The 27,442-nt window shown below is 36.9% G+C and overlaps 1 protein-coding gene across 2 annotated transcripts; it reads left to right on the forward strand.

Annotated features, from left to right (window-relative positions):
* Positions 1–26,349, forward strand: LOC139150072 (sodium-dependent multivitamin transporter-like). Of its 2 annotated transcripts, none has more exons than XR_011556185.1 (16): positions 1–91; positions 1,236–1,423; positions 2,059–2,278; positions 2,870–2,987; positions 3,849–3,916; positions 4,267–4,418; positions 9,101–9,238; positions 10,900–10,985; positions 13,873–13,926; positions 14,239–14,318; positions 15,015–15,103; positions 15,861–16,003; positions 16,305–16,458; positions 24,423–24,528; positions 25,114–25,249; positions 25,373–26,349. XR_011556185.1 is itself a non-coding variant. In XM_070722228.1 (16 exons), exons 2-16 carry the CDS (start codon positions 1,296–1,298, stop codon positions 25,527–25,529), a joined length of 1,833 nt encoding a protein of 610 aa, XP_070578329.1. In that variant the 5' UTR covers positions 1–91; positions 1,236–1,295; the 3' UTR covers positions 25,530–26,349. The 2 variants fall into 2 exon arrangements, 1 of the variants encoding a protein (XP_070578329.1); XM_070722228.1 differs by having other exon boundaries at positions 25,110–25,249.
* The last annotated feature ends 1,093 nt before the right edge of the window (positions 26,350–27,442 follow it).

Consider the following 27,442-nt stretch of genomic DNA (forward strand, 5'->3'; position numbering starts at 1 on the left):
GCACCACAGGTCCAAATTCTATATCGCTTCCACGGCAAGCTAATAACCTAGACAGGTGACGTTATTCGCTCTCCAAGAACACACTGATAAGGTAAGGTTAACTCTGCTGTCACAGTGTGATTTAATTGTACAACGATGACTTGCCTTTCCAAGTCGTAGTATCCTTTTAATGTGTGTAGCTCCAGGTGTGCTACCACGTGGCACAAAAAGTCTTTCAAAAACCACTTAAATACACTCTGCCATTTCCAATGAAGAAAAACTCTCTGTTAAATTCCGCTGGTTTGCAACTTTGGGCCAGTGTCAATACTTCAGGGTACACGTTCATTTCAGATTCTTGATACAGCCGTCTTCAGAATGATCCTTCGGTCTCCTGGTGCATTGTGTTAATGTGCTTGCGTACGTGAACGTGATAAGTTGGACATATCATAAATGAAAATTTCATGGTCACTTTTTAATGTAGGAATAAAATATCACGCCTGGCATTACGTGTGATTTCTTCGCCACTGAAATCTGTGCTGAAGTATCTCATGTAATACCTCTACAATGTTTTTTTTTTCTTTTAGCGCATGCTTCTTTGCTGACCTAATACAGTTAGTCAGTCCTTGTAAAATATGCTTGCTTGTGATTACACTGATAAGACGATACAATACACTACGCCTACTTGACATATTAACTTAAGCAAAGTTTACTGTAACTCAGGCCATTCCAAGTCTAGTCCTTTCATGATTATTACGATTCTTACAACTCTCCGCTCACCAGTAGTCCTGAAGCAATACTTTCCATTCTAGATTGTAGCATTTTAAGTTACCATGACGCGCCAAACGAACGACCTCCATAACGAACGTCGAGTCATGATCCTGCTCAAGAGGTCATAAAATACTAATTTGTTGACCTCTGATCATGCACGTTGAAGTCGCCATTCGTGCCCTAGCCGTTCCATCTCCTCTCAGGTCAACGTTAAGATAAGGTTTTTCTAGATAAAAGAGAAATAAATCAAGAAAGTCTGCAAGGAGAATCTCTACCTGGTCTAGCTAAAGGGTCGATCTTATTTTATTTTGAATATGTGCCAAGGTGACATGACATTACTGTGTGCATACACATATTGACAGTTACGTCTTAAAGTCTAAAGTCAGATTTGAAGGTCCGATAATAGTCGGTTTATACGCTTTACACTATAAAGGTGTAAGTGTTTGATTTCGATCAGAGTAATTTCATAAATTGCAAATTTTGTTCAGGCTTACAGAGCCAAAGAGAAAGGGCAAAGGTTCTCAGTTTATCGTGTCGGATACCACAAGATGTCTGACGGGCAAGTGACGCCACTAGGTGTAGTGGACTGGATAGTGTTCATCGCAGTGCTAGCCGTATCAGCTTTCACTGGTGTGTATTTTTGTCTGGTAAAAGGAGGCCAGAAGACAACCTCAAAGTGAGTGCTTACAAAGCAAGCTTTTTCACTCAAAGCGTGTTCATCTTTGATTAAATGTTACAAAACTCATTTCATCTAAACACATTGGAAAATGGAAAGAAGCCGCATATGTTTTTCATTGCATTCTCAAAATAATTTCTTTGAACGGTGTAAGCAAATTAACATGACTAGAAGATCAAATGCCGTAAACATCTATTGATATTCACCTTATCTCACGCATGTTGATATGTCTAAAATATCGACTCACTCAATCATGTACTACAGTGCAAGCATGTCCGTAATGCTAAAGTATCCTGCGGGTGTTTTGAAGTACCTTGTCTTCGGACAATCATCATCTGTAGTCATAGCAACAAAATAGGATCTCTCGTATCTGTTTTCTCAGCAGCGTTTCAAACTTGTGAAAGATTTGTGGTTTATCGATTGCAAGAATGATATCAAGAAAGTTTTTGATATTTCCTGATATAAGACCGGATGTAAACCCCTCGTCTAAAGCGCATTCAATGTATCTTGTGAAATTTTCTAGTTTACTGATCACATAGTTCTTTTATGCTGTCTGATTGCACATAACGCCACAGTGATCTTGAGGGAATATTGATGAATATATTAATCATTGCCTCTATTTTACATGTATCCAGATATCTTTTGGCCAATCGTAAGCTCGGATGTGTAGTGCTAGCGATGTCATATTTTGTGACCTTCACATCTGGCATGTCAATCCTCGGGCTGCCTGCTGAAATATACGTCAACGGTGTAGCACTTGTGTGTTCTTTCATTGGAGCGGCCGTTTCTGGTTTGTTGGTTACGTTCACCTTTGTACCTGTTATCCGAGGGCTGGGCATAGTAAGCGTTTATGAGGTATGTCGGCTGTGATGGGCTGTCGGGGTAACGCATGGCGAGTTGTTGTTTTTTTTTTGAACTTTTTAGAAGTTCTCCAATGGCCAATTCAACCACAATTAAATATTTGTTGCTTGGCGAGAGTATTGGCGTAATCCTGTAGTTTTGACAAATATGGTTCAAGTTGGAACAGTTGACAACAGATACCAGCCAGCACTACTATCTTTCTTGATTAAATGTTAATCAACATGGATAGGTACATTTTTCTGAGTGCAAATAAAAAGATGGTGAACACAATGTCGAATGATCGTTAAGAACAAATAGGCCAATCTGAGAAAAAATAATTAAAAAATATGAAAATGGCCAAAGCATAGCTCTGCGAAATCCATGACTTCTGATGTAATAGACTGTGTGCAGTTAGGACGGCTTTGACTTTAATCTTATCACATCGTACAAAAAAAATTATGAAAGTTGTTTTTAATTGCCAATGACTGTTATGGAACTTATCTTAATTTGGTTCAAAGCGAATAAAATAATCAGCTTGAATTACACGAACTTCCTTGTTAACGACCCCGTCAGCTGTATTTATACTCATTTTCTTTAAATTTACAGTACATGGCATTGAGGTTCCACCCCACCGTACAAATCACTTGCGCTGGCTGCTTTGCTTTTCTCGTGTTGCTTTACATGGGAAGTACGATGATTGGACCAGGGATCGCATTAGAAGCAAGTAGGAACGAAAATAAATGAAACGAGGGTAGCATGGATAAGCCCCCTCAAGCGACGATTGTATTACGAGATTTTGACCGGTTCACGACATATTTGCTCGAGCGACACATACAATAACGGAGTGGACTGGTCAAAATCGAATGGTATACCCGTCGCTTGGGTGGTTTGTTGCTATTATAGTATAACATTATATTTGAATTTGATGTGAAGCCTTTTATTTATGATTTCTCTGTACCTACAAATCCCTTATATGGATTACTTGCTATATGGACCCGAAATATGACTAATTACAGTTAAAAATTCCGTACAGCTTACGTGAGTTTCTGAGAATGCGCATTGAGACTGACAGATTCGACGACTTCACTAATAATCAAGAATTTGTAAGCGACATTCTGCAAAATTCTGACGTGAAAATTTCATAACAATCAGTTCTTAGTATTAAAATCTTGCAAGGTATATCCACTCAGCAAATTTTGAGTGTTGGTGGTGTAGTTTAGTCGCCAATGCTGAGGTTGCTATTCGTATGCAATGCACAATATGATTTGAAATAAAATGAAAAGATGGCGACGTTTCCATCTTTGCCTGTCCTTAGCAGTCTCGTCAGCAAATAACTAACAAAGGTGGAGATGTTGCCATCGCTGTATTTGTTTTTAATCAGATTGGCATAGACCCGAACACTTTAAGCATGATCGTATGTTGATGTTTGAATCTACAAAAATGGGGGTTCTGTGTCTCGGCCCCACGTTGAGCCCCGAAATCGTGATAGACTACGACGAAAATAATCGCAATAGTTACATTCCACTGTCCATACCTTACTAGTTAAATATCTTTCAGTTAAATTTATTATTTGTTATTTCTACAGCCAATAATGCAGCTTACTGGATCACAGTCGTGGTTTCTGGTTCTATTTGTACTTTCTACACAACCCTTGTGAGTAAACTATAGACCTACTATCGAGTTGAGTATGTATGTATGTATGTATGTTTGTATTCTTAATAGTAAACTTTGTATGTTCTGCATTTATTTTAATAGCAGATAATATTTGTTTTTACGTTTGAAAAACAAAAACCTACTACATGCAGAAAACGTTGTTATCTTTATTGACTTGAGAAATCTCACTCCAAACATATGTATATATTTAATTGGCGTCAGTTCAAGTTGATTTTCGGCGTATTGAGAAAAACGCGTTATTATTTTACCCTAAATCGGGTAACTGTTTTATCCAAAGAAAAATGTGTCACCATCTAACCCCAAAATGCGCAATATTTTTAACCAAAAAGGGTGGCCTGAGTGCTGTTGTTTGGTCTGACGTATTTCAATTCATGGTGATGCTTGCATCAATCGTCGCTGTGTTAGTCATTGGAACGATCGATTCTGGCGGGATTACAGAGGTTCTTCGGCACAACTATCAAGAAGGACATTTGCAAATTGAGTAAGTTTACTGCGTGTTACAACATCAACAACCAGATATGAACTGAAAATGCTTACGTGTTTCAGCAGATGTTGCAGTTGTCTGTAAATCGAACTTTTGCTACAAGTTTGCAACTTCATTGAAACTGTTATGATCAACATCATGAATGATACAAATATGTAATTAGCTGAAATAAAAATACTTAATTTCTTTGACTGCTGTCATTGTATCACCACTTTATACAGCAAGCGTTATTGCATTTGGCCAAGTTCTATAAGCTTATATATGCCAAAGTGTAAAGCTAATTGAATATGCGAGTTATAAATTAGCTGACATTAAAATGCAAAATAACTATTTAACCGTCTCATCAATATACAGAAAAAATTTCATAAAGTGTGGTAGTGTTCTTCCAGTAAAATGTCCCGAATTTGGAAAGTTAGATCAACATGCAAATTAGTAACCAGCTGGTGTAAAAATGCTAAACGACTTTCAGTAATATTTCATCATAGTATCTTAATGAAACTGGCATGTTTTGTCAACTTCGATCAAGTCTATTCAGATATATCCCTTAATATGAAAGTTCATTATATAAGCAAATGAGTTATCAGTTTATCGAAAAATGCTTACACAACTTTCATTAATGTTATATTATACTATCCCCAAAAATACATAGTCAAGTTTCGACACTTTTGATGAAGTCAATCCAGATGTATATTCCTAATTAGAAAAGTTCATTAAATATGCAAATTAGTAAAAGCTGAAGTTAAAATACGCCATGACTTTCAGCAATGTTATATCACAGTATCTCCAGTGTACGTAGCAAGTTTCTTAATCTTTGATCTGGTCAATTCAGATATATAACTTATAAGGAAAGTTCGTGATATATGCAAATTAGTCATTAGTTTATCTCAAAATCCTTCACAACTTTTATTATTGTTATATCATTGTATCTCCAATGAACATAGCAAGTTTCATAAAGTGATACATCGTCAGGCATATTCTAGTACGCACCAGAACATGCTCATAAACGTATATGCCCATTTGCTTTATAAGTTCACGTGTCCACACTCGTGAGCTAATGTCTTAGCGATGTCTATCTGTCTGTGTCTGTCTGTCTGTCTGTCTGTCTGTCTGTCTGTCTGTCTGTGTGTTAACACGATATCTCAAAATTGCCTGAACGGATTCAACTCAGATTTGATAGACAGTTACCACATGCTAATGGCAAGAAGTGATTAGATTTTGATTAGTTTGCATATTTCATCAACTTTCCTAATTAGGGATATATATCGGAATTGACTCAATCAAAATTTACAAAACGTTGTACGTATATTGAAGATACTATGATTTAATATTACTGAAAGTCCTTAAGCATTTTCACTTCAGCCAATTCCTAATTTCAATATCTAATGATCTTCCCTGATTAGGGTTATATATCTTGATTGACATGACCAAAGTTGACTAAACTTTCAATGTACATTGAAGATACTATGATACAACATTATTGATAGTCATGAAGCATTTTTACTTCAGTCATTTCCTAATTTGCATATTCAATGAACTTTCTTAATTTGGGCAATGTATCTGGATTGCCTTGATCGAAATTGACAAAACTTGTTCTGTATATAGCAGAAACTATAAGACCAAAAGTCTTTTGTGATTTTGTATAACATCTAATTACTAATTTGCATATTTAACAAACTTTTCTAATAGGGGATATATCTTGATTGACTTTATCAAAGTCGATGAAAACTTATATGCACATTGAAGAAATATGATAAAATATCAATGAAAGTTGTTCAGCATTTTCACATCAGCAATTCCCATATTTAACTAACTTTCCTAATTAGGGATATAAGACTGAAAGGACTCTTAGAAAAGTATATTAAACTTGCTATGTATATTGATGAGACACTTGTGTTGTATAAGTGAAGGATAATTTACTTTTTCATGTCAGCTAATTTATAATTAGGATATCCCATGAGCTTTCACAGTTTAGCATATATAGCTTATAGGACAAGACCAAAGGCAATCACACATGCTATATAAAGTGGTGATACAATGACAGCAGTCAAAGAGATTACGTATTCTTATTTCAGCTAATTATATATCTATACATTTAATGACCTTTGGAAATCATCTGTGATTAATCTTGTTGCCAAAACACTTGTGTTAACATTATTTCATTACGTTTACATATTTCGTTTTCTAATTGTGTTTGCATTCTTATTTCATTATTTTTTTTCATTTTTATTTCATTTTGTTTGCATTTTTACTTGTTTGAATTTTTATTTCGATTTCTCATTTTATTTGTATTTTTATTTTATTATGTTTGAATTTTTGTTTCGTTTTCTGTTTTTGTTTGCATTTTTATTTCATTGTTTAAACTTATCTTTCATTCTTTCACTTTGTTTACATTTTATTTCATTGTGTTTGCATTTTTGTTTCTTTTTCCTATTTTCTTTACATTTTCTTCATTATGTTCGCATTTTTGTTTCACTTTCTCGTGTTGTTTGCATTTTTATTTGAATATGTTTACATCTTCATTTCGTTTTCTATTTTTATTTGCATTTTATTTCATTCAGTTTACATGTATATTTTAATTTTTTCATTTTGTTTGTAGTTTTATTTCGCAATGTTTAAATTTTTATTTCGTTTTCTCATTTTGTTTGCATTTTTATTTTCATTATGCTTGCATTTTTTATTTATATTGTTTGCATTTTTATTTTGTTCTATCAATTTTATTTTATTATGTGTACATTTTTATTTAGTTTTCTCATTTTGTTTGCATTTTTATTCATAATGTTAGCATTTTTATTTCATTATTTTGATATTTTGATTTATCTAAACAAAAAAAGAATGAAATAATGTAAACACGAAACAAAAATGCGAACATAATAAAATAAAAATGCAAAGAAAATGAGAAAACGAAATAAAAACTCAAACATAATATAAGAATGAAATAAAATGTTAACATAAGTAAATAAAAACACAAACAAATTGATTAATGAAATGAAAATTAAATAAGTGAAACGAAATGAAAATATAAACATAATAAAGTAAAAATGAGAAAAATGAGAAAACGAAAAAAGAAACTAAACAATGAAATAAAAATACAAACAAAATGAGAGAGTGAAATAAAAATGTACACAGAATGAAATAAAAATGCAAACAAAATAAAGCAATGAAACAAAAATGTAAACATAATAAAATAGAAACACTAATGAAATCAAAGAATGAAATAAAATTTAAACAAAATAAACGAGTGAAAAAAAATGTACACAAATTGAAAATTGAAATAAAAATGTAAAGATAATGAAATAAAAATGCAAACAAAATAAGAGAATGTGATTAAAATACAAATATAATGAGAACATAAGACAATTGATTAAAAATGTAAACACAATAAAAAAGTTACATCAAAATAAAAATAATGTTAACACAAGTGATTTGGCACTAATCTCATCCTGTACTATGTACATGAGGGCAATATCGCAAGTCTGTACCCGGAGGGACGATGCGTTACAAGAAATGCATCACTATTCCCAAAGGCCGTAGACCAAAGGGCATAGGGATTTGTTTCTGGTTGAGGCCACGAGGAGTAATGAACAGGTGATATGCCCCGAATAATGACCAGGTTATAGATGTTTAACAGACTACATAAATCCATTATCAGAAATTTACTTGGCGATTTCTCCTCCTTGGTAACAGTATTACTAATTTCTTCACAAAAAGAGCAAAATTATCCTAAGCATACCACTCAACGTCCATTAGTGTACTTACATCTTTGTTGGACGATAAGCTGTTCAAGTTCCTTACGGAATGAAGGCTCGTCGCTCATCATGTTCTAGTCACCAAACATATCACGTGACCACTATTTTCCAAGGAGAAGTTTTTTCAAAAATACCCACCTCTAATGTCACTTTTATCGAGCCAATTGGGACTAGTGTATCTATTTTCTCACCACTTAACGTATATTCTGGCGAATCACAACGCGGAATGAGCACATGACATGTTATAATGTGTGTCTTTCGTACATTTGGTACGATCCTTTGGTCGGAGCATATATCTACTGATAGCACGCCCAAATTGTTATGTTTCTTTTCAGAAAAAGAATCAAATCTACCTGACTTAAAATCCGGGGTTTTTCATAGTTACAGTTTCGTACACTGTGTCTACACCTTTCAGGCTCAGTTTTATTTTCATTTATTTATTTGGTTATTTTGCATGCTTTGGAAAGCCACTTTGATGACTTTTCGTTAGATTTTAATTTTTTACCGTCAATTTCAATTTCTTGTTCAACTTCCCGAATCGTGTTTAGATACACAGTGTTTAGCTTATCAACCCAGCCTGTACATGTCAGTGTAAACAGTTTTTAATTGTTGATGGACGAGTGATTTCTGGTCCGGAAAAACAGTGAACAGCATATACGCATATAGACGCAATGTTGACAAAACCATTCAGTTTGTGTTTCATCATGCTCGCCGGAATCAGTACAAGATCTTGCAATTGATATAAAAAACAAAAAAGTGAAGTTACAGCAACTTGCTCTTTCATTCAGAACTTCATTTGAGAAGTATAAAATGGCGCAGCTTTGGCCTTCAAAATATGATTATCTTCACATTACTGCATATTAAGGGCAAACATTTATCATGTGTATAAATATAAGTCCACTTTATAAGAACGATTAACGTGCTTCTTTGCAGCACACGGTTTGATCTCACAGCACGCGCATCGATGTGGTCGATGCTTGCTAATGGAATAATGTTAACGTTCGCTACCGTTGTTAACCAAGGCGCTGTCCAACGTGTCATGGCCTCCAAGTCTGTACGAAGAGCACAGGGGTGAGTTCAGTTTCTCAACTCATGCGTTTTATCTTGAATGCAAATGATGCGTTATATTCAGCAGTGTAAAGGCCGCGTAAATCGAAATTATGCATGCTTTGCATCCGGTAATGGTGTACAGTTCTACTGTATGAAAAGTCCATGGATGTTGACAGTCATGCACGAACATACAGACCAGACCCAAACAGGTCACTCTATGAATATTGTGCATGAATACTGGTGATCTCCATATTGCAGACTCATGGACAGAGGTTACTACACATGGAGTCTGTTTCCGTTTTTAAGGGTTGGTAAAAGTGTGCAAGTGCAAATGTTTTCGTCACGAATATATATTCGACGACATACACTTTATCGTAGGCGGTGCATTCATATATTTTAGTTAAGGGGTTGCTGCAACAAACACAGCGTATTTAGCTCAAAAAATCACCTTTTTGCAAATATTTATTCGATTTCAATTAATTTGTTGATCCAAGATTAAAATATTGATTCGGTTCACTCATTGGCTTTTCAAGCAATTGTAAGTTGCGTGATAAAGAAGTGTCAATTTATGCAAATCACCCGATTTCCTGGAATTTAACTCCGCTCAGGCTGCGTCCAATTTTCTTAAATTTTCACATTATGTCCTCTAAATACTAATTAAATTTTGCTGATCATGATTTTAATCACTTCTTTTGAGCGTAAGTTTTTCAACCTTTGCCATTTTACGATGAGGATAGGTAATGCTAATTAAAATAGTCGTTTTTATCTACATATACTCCTCTTTTAAGTGAAATATTACCAGGAAATAGCGTCATTTTTTACTTAAATTAATTGTAATCAGTAATGCCAAAATTGAGGTTTTTACCCCAAATAATCACCCACTTCATCCTTCGAGTAAGCTACTGCTACCGTACTTTACTTAAGATTCTCTACGTTTTGAAAATATATAGTATGAGGGAATTTCCTTGTATCTGTGATGAGAAATATTGCTTTGAAAAAAACTGTGTTGGCAACATGCAGCGCCACCATGTCAATATTTCTGCGAAATACAGTCGATCTAGCCCTGTTTTTAACTTTATCATTTTATTGTTGGTTGTTTTTTACGATTTCCTTTCAAAATGTAATGACAATTCTCACTACCCTAAATAGTTTTTTGTCAAACTGCATAACATTGAAATGTATTGTGGGTAAAACGTCGACTTCTCACTACAGCAAGAGTTTACGAAAGTGATCAGATAAATACTTTTACAGAAAATGCAATCGTTTTCATGACTAAAAGAAACTTGCTAAACTCTTGCAGCTTTCATCTCGTTTTAGGCATCTCTGGTAAGAAATTCCTGCATAACCTAAACTTCCACTTTGGATTGTGTAATCTTATGTTTTTCTACCTGTAGAAATCCGCCATGTTGAAAATATGGTCGACCGACTGAGACTTTAATGACTCAGTCAGGTGCCAAAATCGTAATTAAGGTACCGGAAATTACTGTTCTGGCGATAATTTCCCTCTCGTTAAGTGAACATCCTAAATTTTATGATCCTTTGGCTGAATTATCAACATTGTATGAGGATTTTAATGTTAGGAATGCATATAGCGCATGAGTTGCCACTTTGTCGCATCGGTTCCTTGAAGGAGAAGCCTATTCGAACCGGATGAATGAGTTATTGGTTTTTTTTCCTTCCAGTACAATGCTTTTGACCATACCATTCAAACTAGCTGTATATTCAATGATGACTCTCACTGGTCTGGTGCTCGTCGCATTTTATAACAGTAAGTTGCCTTTTCCAAGTAGGTTGCCTCTGCAAACATCACATTCCTAATGCTATCATCCGGTGGTGTATTTGAGCTACCATCGTCTGTCATGACAGCAACAGTACAAGTTCCCCGATGCATTGTCTCCCCTTTTCCAAAGATTGTCTGGGCTAACGGACAGTTCCGGTGGGAAATAAATGTATAATAAATAGTCGAATATGACCAGTGAATATTTATGATAGATCTCACCTAATTTCCTCAATGCAGAATCGAAAATTGTTCTACTATCACTAGTCTCAGCAGTAAAACACCGCCACCTTTGTGCACATTTCCGGAATGGGAACATGCGTAGATGGGCTTTCAAACTCACCCAGGTAGCAGTTGCCATGACTCGTACAAGGTCGGGAACAGTTACGAAACTGTTAGCTATTATCAACATGTATCAGCGCCAAGATTGACATATACTAGGTGACCGTACAATGACTGATTACCTAAAAATAGTTATCTAAAGGGGTTTCCTTTTTGTTTGTGTGTTTGTTTGGTTTGTTTGTTGGGAAATTGGCTGTTTGCAAAATGTACCATTACAGTGAGTTTGTTACGTTTATGACTGACTGCGGTTGTGTTAGGTAGCTTTGTCGATCGTTTTCGGGCATACATCGCACGATTCCACTAAGGTCTGAACCTCTTTTTGAGTACACGTGCGCCACGTCGCATGGTGTAGCGGTGCGAGTGATTTGGATAAAAATATGATTTGGTGAATATGCAGTGTCGATTCGCGTTTGTTCTCCAGCATGGAACCACTTTTCTCTGTTCAATAGAAGTCTTACTGTCAGGTATAGAATTACTTCTATTGGGTTGTCTAGGTTTGTATTGCGCAAGTTGTATGCGTTTTGGGTGCACATTTCTTCGATACATGCTTGTGCTATGTACTTATATTTCTTTGGTGCATTCATGGTGTTGTCGTTGGTGAAGACTGCGTTGTGCATATTTTTGGGTAGTTTTTCACGTACCATAATTACTACGCCTATTCTTTATCAAAGTCAAAGGGTGAAAACAAAATCAAGAGCAGAACCTGAACATCTTTAAAGTTCATGATGTACTCTAGAATTCAGTATATCATTCATTCCTTTACAGTGTTGTTTATATCAGTTCGTTTTCGAACGACTGCGCTTGCCCAGATCTCAACTCGATTACGTCACTGACTTCAAAGTCTTCGTGTTTGCTTTGGGACATCGGCTAATTTCGGCCTTTGTTTTAACGCTATGCAAGGCCAAGTTGGGAAAAAATCGGTCACGGTTAACCTCGTGACTAACCTCACTACAACATCATGGCAGCAAGAGAGCATGGCAAATAGTAATTTGCCAACTTTTCGAGCTTTCTGTTTGACGTAGTGCGATCGTCACCTCAATGTTTTCAGTATCGGCAGTGACAGGTCAAGCACCTGCAGTTCAAAAAAGTCCCATTTTCGCGTACTTATGTGTTTGTGAGCAATGTCATTCGAGTTATTCAATCGATAAATATACATGAACAAAGGATGGCAGTTTCATTGAGCTACGTTGACAGGGGACGTTGGGGACATTTTTGAAAATCGGTTACCCTTCCAAATTGTATTCGTTTAGCCTGGTCAAGCCAGCGAAATTGATGAACGCCGAACTGTGGATGGTTCAAAGACTGGAAGTGCAGATTTTTGATAAAGAGCTATGTTTATTGACTGAATGTTTCAAAGTTGTCTTTCCCGGGGTTGATGCATTTGACAAACTTAATAAGATTATTTCCAAATACCCCACACTAGGGTAGTACGTGGGTAGGGGCTGACATTGACTTCGTACTTTCCACTGTCCCTATACACTCCCTTCGCCTGTTCTCAGCCAGTATCTATTCTCGGCCAGGGCATGAAAAAGAGTTCCGTAGTTAAACCACATCGTAACAATATGTTGAAGCTTCAGCATGCTCGAGATACATGTTTTAATACAGATACACTGCTGTAACTAGTCAAACACGTGTATGTCACACATTCAGAACCGACCTAGACACATTGGGCATGGAGTAAAATCAGTTACTTTGCACGTCGCCTTCAAGTTCAACTTAATTCGCATTCCGAAACTTCATCATTTAGTAGGCCTACATACAGTGGTAATACCAATGAATTATCCCCGGGCATTCACCAATGCATGATGGGCGCTCAGTTATGAATACAGAGGAAAATGTGAGGCGAAGCCAAACTTGAGGTCTAAATCGGCTTGAAATTGGTGTGTAAACAACCTATTTATCTTCGCTAAGTGATCGGTCCCGGCATTATTACCACTTGCCCGGCTGCACTGTGGCAGATCACCGTCCATTTCCGAGTGAGTACAGTTCAATAGTTGATTCTCGCTGTAATCTGTGTGACGTAATCGGGATTGAATAGGCATGCGCGTATCAAAGTTCACGAGGTCGTACAATCTGCGATTGCGCGAACGAACCTCCAAATTAAGAGTGGCAACGAACTCTATATTTCTGAGTGATATCCTCGACAATTGTTAGGTTAGCTTGACCCGTTGACGTGACCTCACCAACCGGCAACAGAGAATTGATACGCAAAATATAAAACAAGACTTCGTTGTAAATAAAAGGTGTTCGTATCCTAACAGTCATTTTACTGAACCAACATTGTTTTGTTACCAGGCTGGACCTTCTTGGAATTGTATAGAACTATGTCGTCTTTTTGTCGGACCAACCCATATTTTATCGACCTTACGGTGAGAAATAAATGAACAACCCTAAATGTCAAGAACAATTCAAATTACCTAAATAGTAACAAAGGGTATACTTGAGTAAACTCGAAGATATAGTCATTTCCTTTTTGTTTGCTTTTTTGTTTGTTACGGTTTGCGTAAATGATGTCTTTTGATTTGTCGATTTGTAGATAAGCTTACACCTCTATTTCCGCCGATTAATGGAACATTCTCACCGACTGAAAGTAAGTATACTTTAAAATACCGAGCGAAAACAGCGCACTGAGATTTTGGCTTCATCATCAAAATACTTTAAAAGACAGAGAAAACACTAACACACAACTCTTAACGACTGCCTCACTCCTTGATACTTATTACTTTGAGATGCAATTCTCCATATTCTATAAATTCAATTATTTCATTGATCCAAAACCAGAAAGAAATCATACTCAACAGAGCATATTAAAAACACTCCCAGAATGGGCAATCGCAGAGAGTATGTTTCATCAAAGTTAAAAAACATGTACAAGTGCCGTTTTGCATGATTTACTTTACAGACTTCACCACTGACTTAGAGCTACTGTACGAAGAGTTGGATACAGTTCACTACGAACCTCGGTTTAAAAGACCGGATCAGGTAGGACACATACATACATGGCATACATTCATAAAAACATAATATATCACCTTTATGTACATTAAAGCACACATACATACATACATACATACATACATACATACATACATACATACATACATACATATATATCACCTCTCTCTCTCTCTTCCCCCCCCCCCCTCCCCAAATAAAAGTACCGCCATAACACTTAGGGATTTTTAAAGGCGGAGCCTCCCTTTAAAAGGGGGCCAACCTATGGCGGCGTTCATTGTGTAAGTGGACACCAAGCAGGTAACATGAGGGCACACGCTCCAGAAAATGCCACTTTTTAGTTTTTTTCCGACCGCAAAAACGCTGACAGACTGCCAAGCGGTCAGCACAAAGCTGCTGCCGATCGAACTCAGTGGTTATATTCAAATTCTAACATGACTGGAAGACGTTTTTTAAGGAAATTCGAGTGTGGTGCTGGGGAATAAATGACCGTTGGCAATTTGAACCGACCGTCAATCAAACGATTATATAAGCTCTGTTTGCAGGATTAGCAAAAGGTGACAAAAGATTGAAATCAGTTTGTGTAATTAATGTTATAGAAATCAAACATCGTACTGGCCATGTGTTTGACTGGGAGGAGAACTCCACTAATGCGAGAACCAGGGATTGAAAAGTGCGGCTTTAATGCATTCACCCTTAATGATAGCTTGTTTCCTTCCCCAGATACTTGTTTATTTCGTGAGTGGCACGCTTGGTCATATCCCTGGGATACAGGGACTCTTCATTTCATCTTTATTCGCTGGATCACTCAGGTAGGGAAATCTTTCAACCGCCACATGATCGCTGCGATGCATAGCGCGGACTATCTTCAAAACAGCACATACATGTACACTGCGTCAGTCCATCTAATCCATGAAATCTCTCTTTTACTTTTTTTCTTTTTAATTTCCGTGAACAAGAAAGATGTATGTGAGTATATACATATATATATATATATATATATATATATATATATATATATATATATATATGTTATATATTATAAATATGACCTTGCCTTATATATATATATATATATATATATATATATATATATATATATATATATATATATATATATATAATATATATATTTGAAAGTCACTGCTCAGCAAGGGTAATGTATGTACATTCTAAGCTGAAATTAACAGAAACTGAGTATATCTAAGCTCAGATGAATTTGTGTTTCGCCGACTAGTTTGATCCCTAAATAGAGTGTTCGTTGAATCTTAGTGTCAATAGTTGGAATTAAATCATCATCTTTGCAATTATGTCTTCAAGCATAAGAATGTGTGCAAAATGAGTTTTATTAAATTGAATTGAATTTTGTCAATAGAAACGTTGTTGACATTTTGCCTAGAAAATAATCATTTTGACGCTCAAGTTGAAACGTTGTGACCTCAACATTGTAGCACATGTTTGTTCATGGTCTATTTTTAATTCACAAAATCATTTTGCGATTTATCATTCTATTATGTTTTGCTTGAGAAGCTAATTAAAAGTATTTATGTTTTCACCCTATTTTTTCAGTTCAATTTCATCCGGTCTGAATGCAATGGTAGCTGTGGCTCTCAGGGATATTGTTAAACCTTGGCGGCGATGGCGATCAAGGCGCTCAAAAAGTCCGCTCCAAGAAAGTGACGCAAGGGATATTGTAATGTCCAAAATATTAAGTAAGTACACCGTAACAGCCGAAGAAAGATTATATCACTTGATACATAATTTTCAGTCTTTTCGATATCACAATATTTGAAGTAACAATTTATAACGATTGTGTGGAACACTTTCGAAGAACTTTCGATACAAACAAATCTAAATCAGATCATGTGAGGCTGTTTATTCCAAATCTTCAAATTTGGTATAATGTCTTTTATGTTGTCTGAAGATCCGTGAAATCACCACCTATTCTAATAAATTGTAACATCCCAAGGTACATTGTAAACGGGGATACCGACTGTCTATTATTCTCCACAGCTCTGGTCTTCGGTATAATCAGCACGGCTCTGGCGCTCGGCTTACCTTACCTTGGCAGTTTGGTGAGTATCTCCATGATAACATTTGGCACGATTGGAGGACCCATCGCAGGTGCCTTCACATTAGGCATGGCCTATCCAAGAGCGAACTCATGGTAAGAGATTGGAAAGTTGACATTTAGATTATATCCTTGATGTTGTACATCTCAGTGGAATATACATAGACTTCTGCTTCCAACTAGTAGTAGTAGTAGTAGTAGTAGTAGTAGTAGTAGTAGTAGTTTTTCAAATATCTTTATTTCACATAGGTCCCTACATACTAAAACTGTAAAAAGAAATTTTACATTTCACGGAACCAAAAGAAATATAAGATACAAATAAAATAAAATCACTATAAAGTGATGGTCGGCATTGAACAGAAAACGTCATGAATGACAACAGTAAATGTCAGCAAGAAAGACATATCTTAAACCTATCACATAATATTTCAAAGATGACACAACCTGGCGATGCACAAAAGCAGGGTAGTATCTTAAATGTGAAAATTGAGTTGACCATCATGTGTGTCACAAAGAATATCATCAAAAGCCCAAGTAATATTAAAAGAATGTAAATTTTCATTGAACGATGATATTCAAATTCAAGTCTCAATCTGGTGAAAATCTTGCTTTTAAATATGTCCAAAGGATCAACAGGACCCTGGTTTCTAAACACATTTCTTCTTGCTAAATGTATACACAACTTAGCCATTGTAGATAGGTAAATAAAAAGAGACATTGCACGTCTATGAATAAATACAGAGTTTTTAACAGGAGGATTAATGAAAAACCATGCAATGTTTACAGCTTGCCCAGGTAAAACTAAACGAGATGTTATAGTGGAAATGACACCTAGAAGCGGTTGAATGTTTGGACACTCAAGGAAAGTATGTAAAAGTGAATCAATGTCATTACAGAGAGAACAGTTTGCATCTGAACGAAAACCAGCACGGAACAAAAAAGAACTAGTTTGATAGGCTCCGTGCATAATGCGCCATTGTAAATCCCCTTCTTTCTTTATGATGAGATCACAATAACATGAAACAAAGTTTGGTTTGATGGAATGTGGAATGCTCAAAATGTCCCTCCAGATGGTGTCTAATCTGTCTGGTAAACATGCATAATGATGAGCCATTATCAAGTACTTGTAAATTGCACCTTTTTCTATTTTACACAGAAAATAATTGTGCTCTGTAGTATGTTGCAGCTGAAAAGAATACACAGTATCTGGCGCATTGTTTGGATTGTTGTTACAAAAATGATTTTCAATGACGGATTTCAAACGAATAGGAATAGCCTTGTAAACGCATTGTAAAGACATAGAAATAATACGCTGTGAATGAATCGCAACTCTATCACACAAATCTGAAGAAGTTAACCAACGATTTTCCACAGTATTGAAAAGATCACCTATAGTGGTAACTTGAGCGTTGACAAAGGCTGGTACAGTAAAAGGAGACTTATGAACGGGATGCATAATGAGTGGATTTTGAAAAAGAGGCTCTTTAAGAATGTCAGGAACACTCAATGGGATTCCTTTACGAATTTTGTCAACAGAATTCCAACAATGTAATAAATCACGATGAAAAGCAGGAATAGCAGTATTACCAAAATCAATGTCAGTCGTGAGAAGTAACTGTTTGTCATAATTGAGACCACCAACTCTTCTAAAATAAAAATCTGTGAAATAATACGACGGATGATGAACATCCTGATACAAATACTTTTGAATGTAACTGAGACGTAAAGAAATACAACGAGTTTTAAGATGAATAAGGCCTTGGCCACCTTGAATGAGAGGTAAATACAGTGTTTCTGAAGGAATCCAATGACGTCCTTGCCAGAAAAATCTCAGAAAAAGGGTTTGAAGGTAAGAAAAAGTTTGAACATCGGGAGTTGTACAAGTCAATCTGTGAAGTAATTTTGATGCAATGAGCTGATTAATGACTAAAACACGACCTCTGTAAGACATGCCAGGTGCAAAAGACGACCAAATTTCACCTTGTTTTCAGTGATGTTCACTAATTCAGACCAATTTTTCTGACAATAATTATTTGAGTTACCAACATACACACCGAGCAGTTTTAATCCTGTGAGTTCCATTTGATATTTAATGGCGTGTCAGTACGATTACGCCAACTACCAGCCCAGAGACCTTCAGATTTCTTGAGGTTAACTTTTGCATTAGATGCATTTTCATATAACTTAAGAGTGGACTTTAGTTACTAAAATCTTCATCTCGAGTAATAAAAGCTTCAACATCGTCGGCATACGCTGAAAGGCATGTAGGACTAGGAGCTTCTGGTATAATCAATCCCCTTATGTTACTGCTATTCCTAATTTTATCTAAAAATGGTTCTAAGGCAATCACATAAAGTTGACCAGAAAGAGAGCAACCTTGACGAATCCCACGATTAATTGAAATTGGAGAGGTAATGGAACTATTTATCTTTAAAACTGACTGAATATCTGTGTAGAGAGTTTTAATGTAATTAATAAAGCGGGGCCAAAACCAAAAGAACACAAAGTTTTAAAAAGGTAATCATGACTGACACGGTCAAAAGCCTTTTCCTGGTCTAGAGCAACAATACCCAGAGGTGAGTTTGTATCATTGGCATAGAAAATACTATCTTGCAATAAATTCACATTATCAAATATGTGACGATTTGGAATAGAGCAGGACTGATCAACGTGAATTATTTTTGAAAGAACATTACGTAAACGAATTGACAGAGCTTTCGTGACAATTTTATAGTCGCTACATAACAAGCTAATGGGTCTCCAGTTCTTGACTAAAGTGTTGTCTCCAGCTTTCGGGTGAAGACTTAGCACTGCTCTCCGACAAGAAATAGGAAGCTGATCATTACGGAAACATTCAATGAAAACTTTATGAAGGTCTTGACCAATAATAGACCAGAATGTTTTGTAAAATTCATTGGGCAAACCATCCATACCTGGAGTACGGTCAGTTGAAAGTTGCTTAACAGCAAAAGTAAGTTCATCAAGAGTAATTTCACCATCAAGGTAATCACGATCTTCCTCGTTCAATTGCACTAAATTGTCGAGAATTGCAGACTGGGCGTCAACGTCAACATGTTCAGCAGAATAAAGATCCTTGTAGAAACTGTAAAAAATGTCACGAATTTCATCGGGATTTTCCGTTATTGATCCGTCAGCACGTTTCATGTGTATAATTGGCTTTGACCTTCCCCTTTCTCGTTCAAGTGCAAAAAGAAACTGTTCGAAACATCACTGTGAGTAAGTAATTGGTGACGAGATCGTACTGCTGCACCTCTGCTCTCCAGTCTACCAACTGAGCCAGAGAACTTTTCTTTTGTTGATATTCATCCAAGAGACTTTTATCTTCGTGTAAACTTTTCTCAAGTTCTCGAATTTCCTTTTCCAATCGCAATTTATCCCATTTCAGATTGTACTGGTTTGAAGCACAATACTGCTGAGTTAAAAGTTTGATTTTCCATTTTCCAATCTCCCACCATGTCCACAAATCACAATATTTATTCTGTTGCTGTCTCCAGTTTAACCAAAAATGCGTAATGATATCTTTATAGAGTTCATGCTTCAAGATGCTTGTATTGAGACACCATATTGGGTTGCGGTGTTTGACTTCTTTCTGTGTCACCCTTAACTTTACCAATGAATGATCAGAAAACGTGAGCGCAGAATGATGAATTGAAGCCACTGTGATGCGTGATTTCATCCACTTGTTGATGTAAATCCTGTCAAGACGAGCCTTTTTGTCATTTCTGTGCCAGGTGTAATTACGGCTGTCCCCATGATAGTGACGCCAACTGTCAACAAGCCTGTACTTGTGAATTAAATTAGTAAAATAGCGAACTGCACACATGTCAGACTCCTTACAATTGATTCTGTCCAATTCTTCATTCAGAGTACAATTAAAGTCTCCACCAAGGATAATTACACTGTCAACATCTAAGCTTGATAGTAAATCATTCAGCTTGGTAAAACACCACAACCGTTCATTGGAGGTAGTATGTCCATACACATTAATAATGTTGACTAGGCTGCCATCAACGTTTGCTTGCACGTGCAGTAAATGTCCAGGAATTGGTTCTGATGTGCGAATGATATCAATTGTAGAGGAGGGCGAAAACAATATTGCAACACCTGCACTGTTTGCTGAACCATGTGACAAAATGCAACGTCCTCTCCAAATCAAAGGCCATACTTTTTCGTCACTGGGAATACTGTGAGTTTCTTGTAAAAGGTAACAAGAAGCCGGGTTGGTATGCTTGAGAAAATCAAAAACTTGAAAGCGTTTCATCGAGTCTCGACACCCACGAACATTCAGCGTTACACAGGACAGAGCCATGCATGTAAACAGGAATGAGAGATGCTTCCACATAACGAAAATGAATTAAAGTGAAGACTCAATCGCAGTTGACCTACCAGTAGTTCTGATATAGTCCTTGATTTTACGTACCAGTTTGTAGATGCGAGCTCTCGTTGCGCTGTTCACAGGCTGTGAAGAGCGATATCCCAGCAACATTTTCGCAAGCTCTTTCAAATTTGGATGAAAGTCAAAACAATCCTGAATAAACTTCTTTGAGTGCTTTGTATTTTCCAAGAAATCTGCAATCGATTGAGTCGATACATCATGAAAAACGAAGAATCTGAAATGTCCGACAGCACAGATTCATTGTCATCAGTTTCTCTCTGTGATGAATCTTTCAAACTGTCTTCTGTTGACTGGCTTGCAATGCGTTGATTAGAAAGCGGTGAGAATGAGATGCTCTGAGAAACATCTGCAGACATATCCATGTTCATCGATGCATTGGTCTTGTCTGCAATGTCTTGAGAATCCGGAACGAAATCAGAAAGTCCGGAAAGAACAAGCGAAGGAGTGCAAGCCGGGGAAGAAACTGAGGATTCCGAAGCTTGCGTAAACACAGGTCCGGAGAAGTGGGGAAAGGCAAAGGAGGGGTTCGTACCCTCTCATCATCAGTAACAACATCATCTACCTTTGAAATTCCATTGTTGTTCGTTCCGTCAGTGTTCAAGACAGTTTCTGGATCAACTTTTGAAGACGGTTCACGTTGAACAATGTCATTTTCGTTATTACAAACCATACTTTCTTGTTCTTCATTACCATGGTCATCACTGGGCTGTTGCGAGCTATTGTGAGTATCGATAACGTTTACACCAGAAATGTCCGCGACGTTGTGACCATCAATATTGTCATCCATCGTTGTGTTTTCATTTTCACGTTGTTGAACAACTTTGTCCTGATTGGAGACAGTCGACGAATCACCACAGATTGGTTCCATCGGACGTTGAGCAGAATCATCGTTGTTGGTCGGAATTTTGACACCTCTTTCAATTTGACCGTTGTTAATTACAGTGATATTGTCTTTTTCTTGCAATGTAGCAGATGGTTCGTTTTGGGGTGATTGTTGACAGTCACGCTGAACATGTCCCTTTTGACCGCACTTGAAACATTTCATTTCTTCCGTTGAAAGATAAATTCTGTACCTTTTACCTTCGTACTCTACAGTCAAAGGTCCTTCCATGTACCGTGAAAGTCAGCATCAATCAGTACCAGAGCTTGTCTTCGGAAAGATCTTACATGCTTTAAATGTTCGCTCTTGCATCCGAGAGGAATCGTTTTGATTTTACTGACAAGTTTACCAAATGTAAGAAGTTCGGTTTCAATAACATGATTCGGAATAAAAGGTGGAACGCCAGACACTATGACTTTTGTCGCTGGTTTTACAACAGGTTCAACTTGAATTGAGTAACCGTTCAGTTCGAAACCATTGACACACACGTTTTCCACCCAAGTAACGGAATTGAAATAAACGATAACTGAACCGTAAACTCTGGAAGCAGCGATGATATTCTGTGGACCAGTAATCGTTGAAATAGCTTGTAGATACTTTTCGACAGAGACTCCTTCCATGGATTCACACTTCACACCATGTTTCCTCGTGAGACCGGCAAACGTAGCTAAGCGTCCATTGTCAATGAATGGCGCGGCCATCTTGGCCTAGGAAACAGCACACGGAAACCACTGAGGGAATCCGCAAAAATCTCTTCAATCGAAAGTTGAAACGCACAAAAAACTTGACAGCAGCAGTCCACAACCGGAGCAAAATCAGATGAAACACCGATGTAAGTCCGGAAAACACTGAAGGACTCAAAAACTGTAGCAAAACTCAGAGCACACTACCACGACGTCTACACATGCGTAGTAGTAGTAGTAGTAGTAGTAGTAGTATATTGGTGTTGTTGTTGCAGTTGTTTGTTTATGTAATGTTGTCCGATTACAAATTTGCATTGCAATTCGAATAGAGGCCTCAGAAGACTGACATGCAACAATAAAACGTACCATCACTATAGGAAAAATATCATATATGAGACACTTAATATCAGGTATATGTAGCGCAAACTCGTAATCGATCGCGAGGGAAGACCCGCATTCTTAAATTTGGTATGGAGGAAAGCATATAACCTCATTATGAATCTTGGCAAGGTAACAATGTTGCTTATACAGACGGAAATTTATCTGTAATTTTGAAGGGCTGAACCGATTAAATTTCTGTTCAGTCGTCTTAAATAGGAATATGCTTACAAAAGCACCTGTATAGGTATTGACAGAAGTAATTTCAACTTCGAGGTGCCTGACCACTAAGGATTTCAAACGTCCGTACAACGGTAAACCAATTAATTTAAAAGCCGATTGGCGATCAGTGAAGCAGTAAGTATGTGTGCGAGAAGAAAATATGACATCTGCTCAGACCATCAATCTTTTATAATTTTGGAAACCTTGTAAATTGGCTTTAGTGGACTACCAATTAAAGTATAGCAATAACCAAACCGGAAAAAGTTTCCAGTTCGGCCTTTGATAATTTCGTGTTTCTCATGGGCCGTTAAATTAGCATTGAGTTACCACAGCAATGCCTGTATGGTAAATTATGTTTAGTCTCTTTTGGACAAGGAATCCCTCAGAACGGGACAAGGTCTCCAACATGCGTCCATATCTACATACATATTGCATTCATAGTTCAAAGGTGCAGTGAACAAAAAGTACATAAGCCACAGTACCTGTCTCGTCTTAAATCGCCTGGTACATTCCCGAGTGTACACTTCACAAAATACGGCAGCAACTCGGAAGCTTGCAACAAGTTGGTTGACTGAAGCTCATTGTTCTTACTGGATTTTTTCCATTAGGCCAATTGGGTAGGAAATGACCGCGGTTTCATAGTTCTTAAGTTGCTTTGATAATGACAATCCACTATTTGGATCTAACCTTTCTATCCACTGCGCATTGCGAGTTAATTATCGCTAGTACTTCATTTCAACCTATCTAGACATTAACTTTTGACAGATGTCTCTGCACACTTGTGCAGTATTTCGACGGTGCTTTCGCAATTGAGAGCTCATTCGACATCAGATACTCCGAAACTGTATGAGAGAGATTAAACCCCGAGTTTTAAAGACCCTTCCTCTTCGAAGTTCATACCTCAAAATCACATGCCATTATCTAATATCAGAAAATAGAAGTAGCCTACACAACTCATAATGCAAATTTGAATAGGCCTAAGATGGAGTCCAGAATAGTGTATATATGCATGCAATATATGCTTTCCCATTTCTTTTTAACTATTTGCCATTTAGCATTAATCCTTCTTAACTTTCCTTTGGGTACTTGCCTTCACAAACACAAAATAAACATAGGAAAGGGAAATACCAATGATTTACTAAGGGTATATTCTCTACAACATGTGCACTTGTACGAGTTGTACGATCACCCTTTATATTTGTTTGTTTGTCTGCCCTATGTCACTTAGGAATTCTTCTCATGGCAATACAAATGTAAACATAGTTGATTTCTTGTGGAAAACATGAAAAGAAAGTATAAAGTATACCAATGTAACCATGGTAAAATTCGCTCACGTTCAAAGTTTATGCCTCAATGACGGATCCAAGAAACAGTCTCTAACTAGCCATAACTACAGTGCTTCCCTGCTTAATTAAAATTCGAATACATTAACACCTTTCACTTCTGCTCAGTTTTAACTAAGTGATTTTTCTACTCTCAGGGGAGCGTTTGTTGGTATTTGTATCGGAATATTGCTCGGTATGTGGATCGGTATAGGGACGATTTTCGCACGGATGGGCACAGCAAAGATGTTACCAGTTTACAAAGTAAGTTCGAAAAACAAGTAGATTAGACTTCTAGGCTGGATGGCATTCATCTCTCCTCTCCTCTCAACAACAATAGAGCTATGCGTAGATAGATTAACTTGAGTACCGTTGTTCATCAATACTCGACATTTTTATTATTGTGCACGTTTATCCTGTGAAAGAAAGACAAGCAAGCCGTTTGTTGTAAACCTCAATAAATCAAATTACGCCTTTGTACGTGACCGACATTTTGAAGATAATCAGGTTTCCATCAACAACCACATTGGTACTGCTATAGATGAAACACTTGTTTCTCTGAAAATTAACTCTCTGCTTTGGATTTTGCGATCTTCAAGCTACTAGTACTTCAAAAAGGCCAATGCATTTTCTGTGTTCATACAACTTACTAAAGGTAAACCGTTCCGGGATAGTGATTTCGGATTGCTTGCACTGTGACCAAATACACCAGCCTCTTTTGTTTGAGGATAATGTGTATAATTTTTCTATGATCATAACGTTTGTTTCGTCCACTCTGAATTCTCAGACTGCACAATGTGTTACGATTGTATGACTGCCACGTGTTTTTACCCCATTTTCACAAGATAGCTAAACCTTGGTATGGCATGCTGTGTTTCGTTATGACTATATCCGTTGGGATACTTGTCAGTGAAATTGTAAGGTGCATCAAACCGTCAGAAAGGCGAAAGAATGTGGACCCAAAGCTTCTGATACCGTGCTTCAGGTGAGCATTAAAGTTTAATGCACATTAAAACCATTTTATTTTGCTACTTGGTCGGTCAGTTCATTAGCCTTGACCTATGAAGAAATTGCAGTTACAAACCAGATCGTTCGTCTTTTTCTACAGGCCTAAAGAAGTCAAACCAGACAATGTGGATATTCCGAGTGAATTCGTTCCCTTGAACGATGACAGCGACACACCTGACACGTCTTGGAGACACTGGGAACCAGCAACAACAGAGAAACGATTCGGAAAAATTCAATCAAAAGAGACATACCTGTAACATAGATGAAATTTAATGAATATTACAAAAATGTTGAAATAATTTATAGCGATGATTAAGGATTTCTAGTCTAAGAACCTATCCATCTCGTTATTGTAAAGCGAGTTATTTCATAATTTAAGGTTGCGACTGTTGCGTTCTGTCAGTAAACAGATAATATAATTTTGGCTTCAGCCTCGTTCGGGTTGCAGTGCGATAATTATACCACAAACTGTTGACTGGTCTCATCGTTCCTATATTCAGACATCTTGTCAAAATTTGTTTGCCATAGAAATGGTCAACACTTCATGCTATCTTGCCATCCTGTGTTGATTTCTTTCAAACGGGATACAACCCCAGGATGCAGGATAATTTAGCACAAACTGTTTTCTGGTGAAAAGATATACATCGTACCATACTCTGATGTCAATACGTTCCAATTACTCGAAATTTCTGTGTAACAATTTAGTTTTTGTGTAGACTTGGCCTTTCGAATCCTTTCTCAATTTAACCGACCGTAATTTTTTATGAGCAATTTATTTGTTTACTCAATGTTCCGATACTTTCATCTGATCTGCTATCTGTATCGTAACACTTGTGTGCGTTACGTATTTTTATACATAGCTCTTTGGTTAAAAATGTAATGGGGAGTCTACCTTTGAGACCGTTTCCAAAAGAACTCAGAAATTCGCCTGTTTGAAATTCGGATTTGTCACTAAATTGAAGAAAACATTGTGTGTTGAATTCGAAAGTTACCGCACGGCAAGTCAGATTTATTCATACTTTACATCCTGAAATAGCATTTTCCATGCCGAGAATAAAAACAGTATTGGCACAATGATATATCGGTGCACGCTTGTTTCGTCTTGAGCAGATCAAGTATCAACCCTGGCTTGCTCTGATGGAGGATACAGTCACGGTAGGCGTGCCCCCTCCCCGACATCGGGTAACGGACATCAGTAGATGTGGAAGTACGGTTCCTGTTAAGACAGTGTAGTCATTTACCATAGAGTAAAGGATACACATTACGTCGAACAGCGATATTCAACAAGTGAACTTATCAACGATCCCTTCATCCTCTGTGAAACAGATAATAGGATGATGGCCTATGAAGTAAGTTGCTCAAACTCTGCGATCGCAGGCACTTAAAATTCCCGACCCAAAACTAGACACTGCAGCTTGAGATCAATGAGAAGGTACTAGTATTTATACCGCTGTCAGTAGCTGAATTTGGAGAGTTCAGAAATATTCATTATGTCGATATATTTCGGCCATCTTCTAAAATTCAATTCAATGGTGTCTCTCATCTACAATTAAAATGGGATACACTGTGAGGAGTTCTTAGGTCGAATCCAGGCCTTTAGGCCTGTGGAAAGCCCGACAAAAGCAAGAACAGAATTAACTGGAGATTGGCACTTTTCTAAAATTGGATGCCTGAAAAATCCTTACCCTCTCCTGATTCCTTCTGACCCTCCCTAGTCCCGAATAATGACGGGTTCCAGGGAATTTGGTAGATTTTAAAAATTTCCTATAGAAGTGCCAATTTAACAAATATTTGCCTTGTTAACATAGACTCTGTACATAGACTCTGCACAAGTATGTGAAAAGCCAAATAATTGCAAACTACACATGTTAATGTGTTTTCTCCAGGCCAAAGTCGGTCAAACATCGGACATACCACATGAATTTGTGAGCTCGAATGTGACACGGGCCGCAAAACTGACAAGTTGTGGAAGCATAGGAAACAAGCAACAACACAAAGAGACACATCCCTGTAAAGAAGATGAGACACCATGGAAAATAATATGTTAGAAAGCTAACTTAATTTGTACATGATACATATTAGATTGATTTATGTTTATATATGTTTCTTCAATTCAGACCCGATTTGTGTAAAACTTGAACTTCTAAAGGTTTCACATACATTCATACTA

Source organism: Ptychodera flava, chromosome 14, assembly GCF_041260155.1.
Source record: "Ptychodera flava strain L36383 chromosome 14, AS_Pfla_20210202, whole genome shotgun sequence".
NCBI lineage: Eukaryota > Metazoa > Hemichordata > Enteropneusta > Ptychoderidae > Ptychodera > Ptychodera flava.

Coding starts and splice junctions, on each gene's coding strand:
- LOC139150072 (XM_070722228.1), top strand. CDS start 1,296: ATGTCTGACGGGCAAGTGACGCCACTAGGTGTAGTGGACTGGATAGTG. Junction 4,419..9,100: donor GAAGGACATTTGCAAATTGA/GTAAGTTTACTG, acceptor GCTTCTTTGCAG/CACACGGTTTGATCTCACAG. Junction 9,239..10,899: donor TCTGTACGAAGAGCACAGGG/GTGAGTTCAGTT, acceptor TTTTCCTTCCAG/TACAATGCTTTTGACCATAC.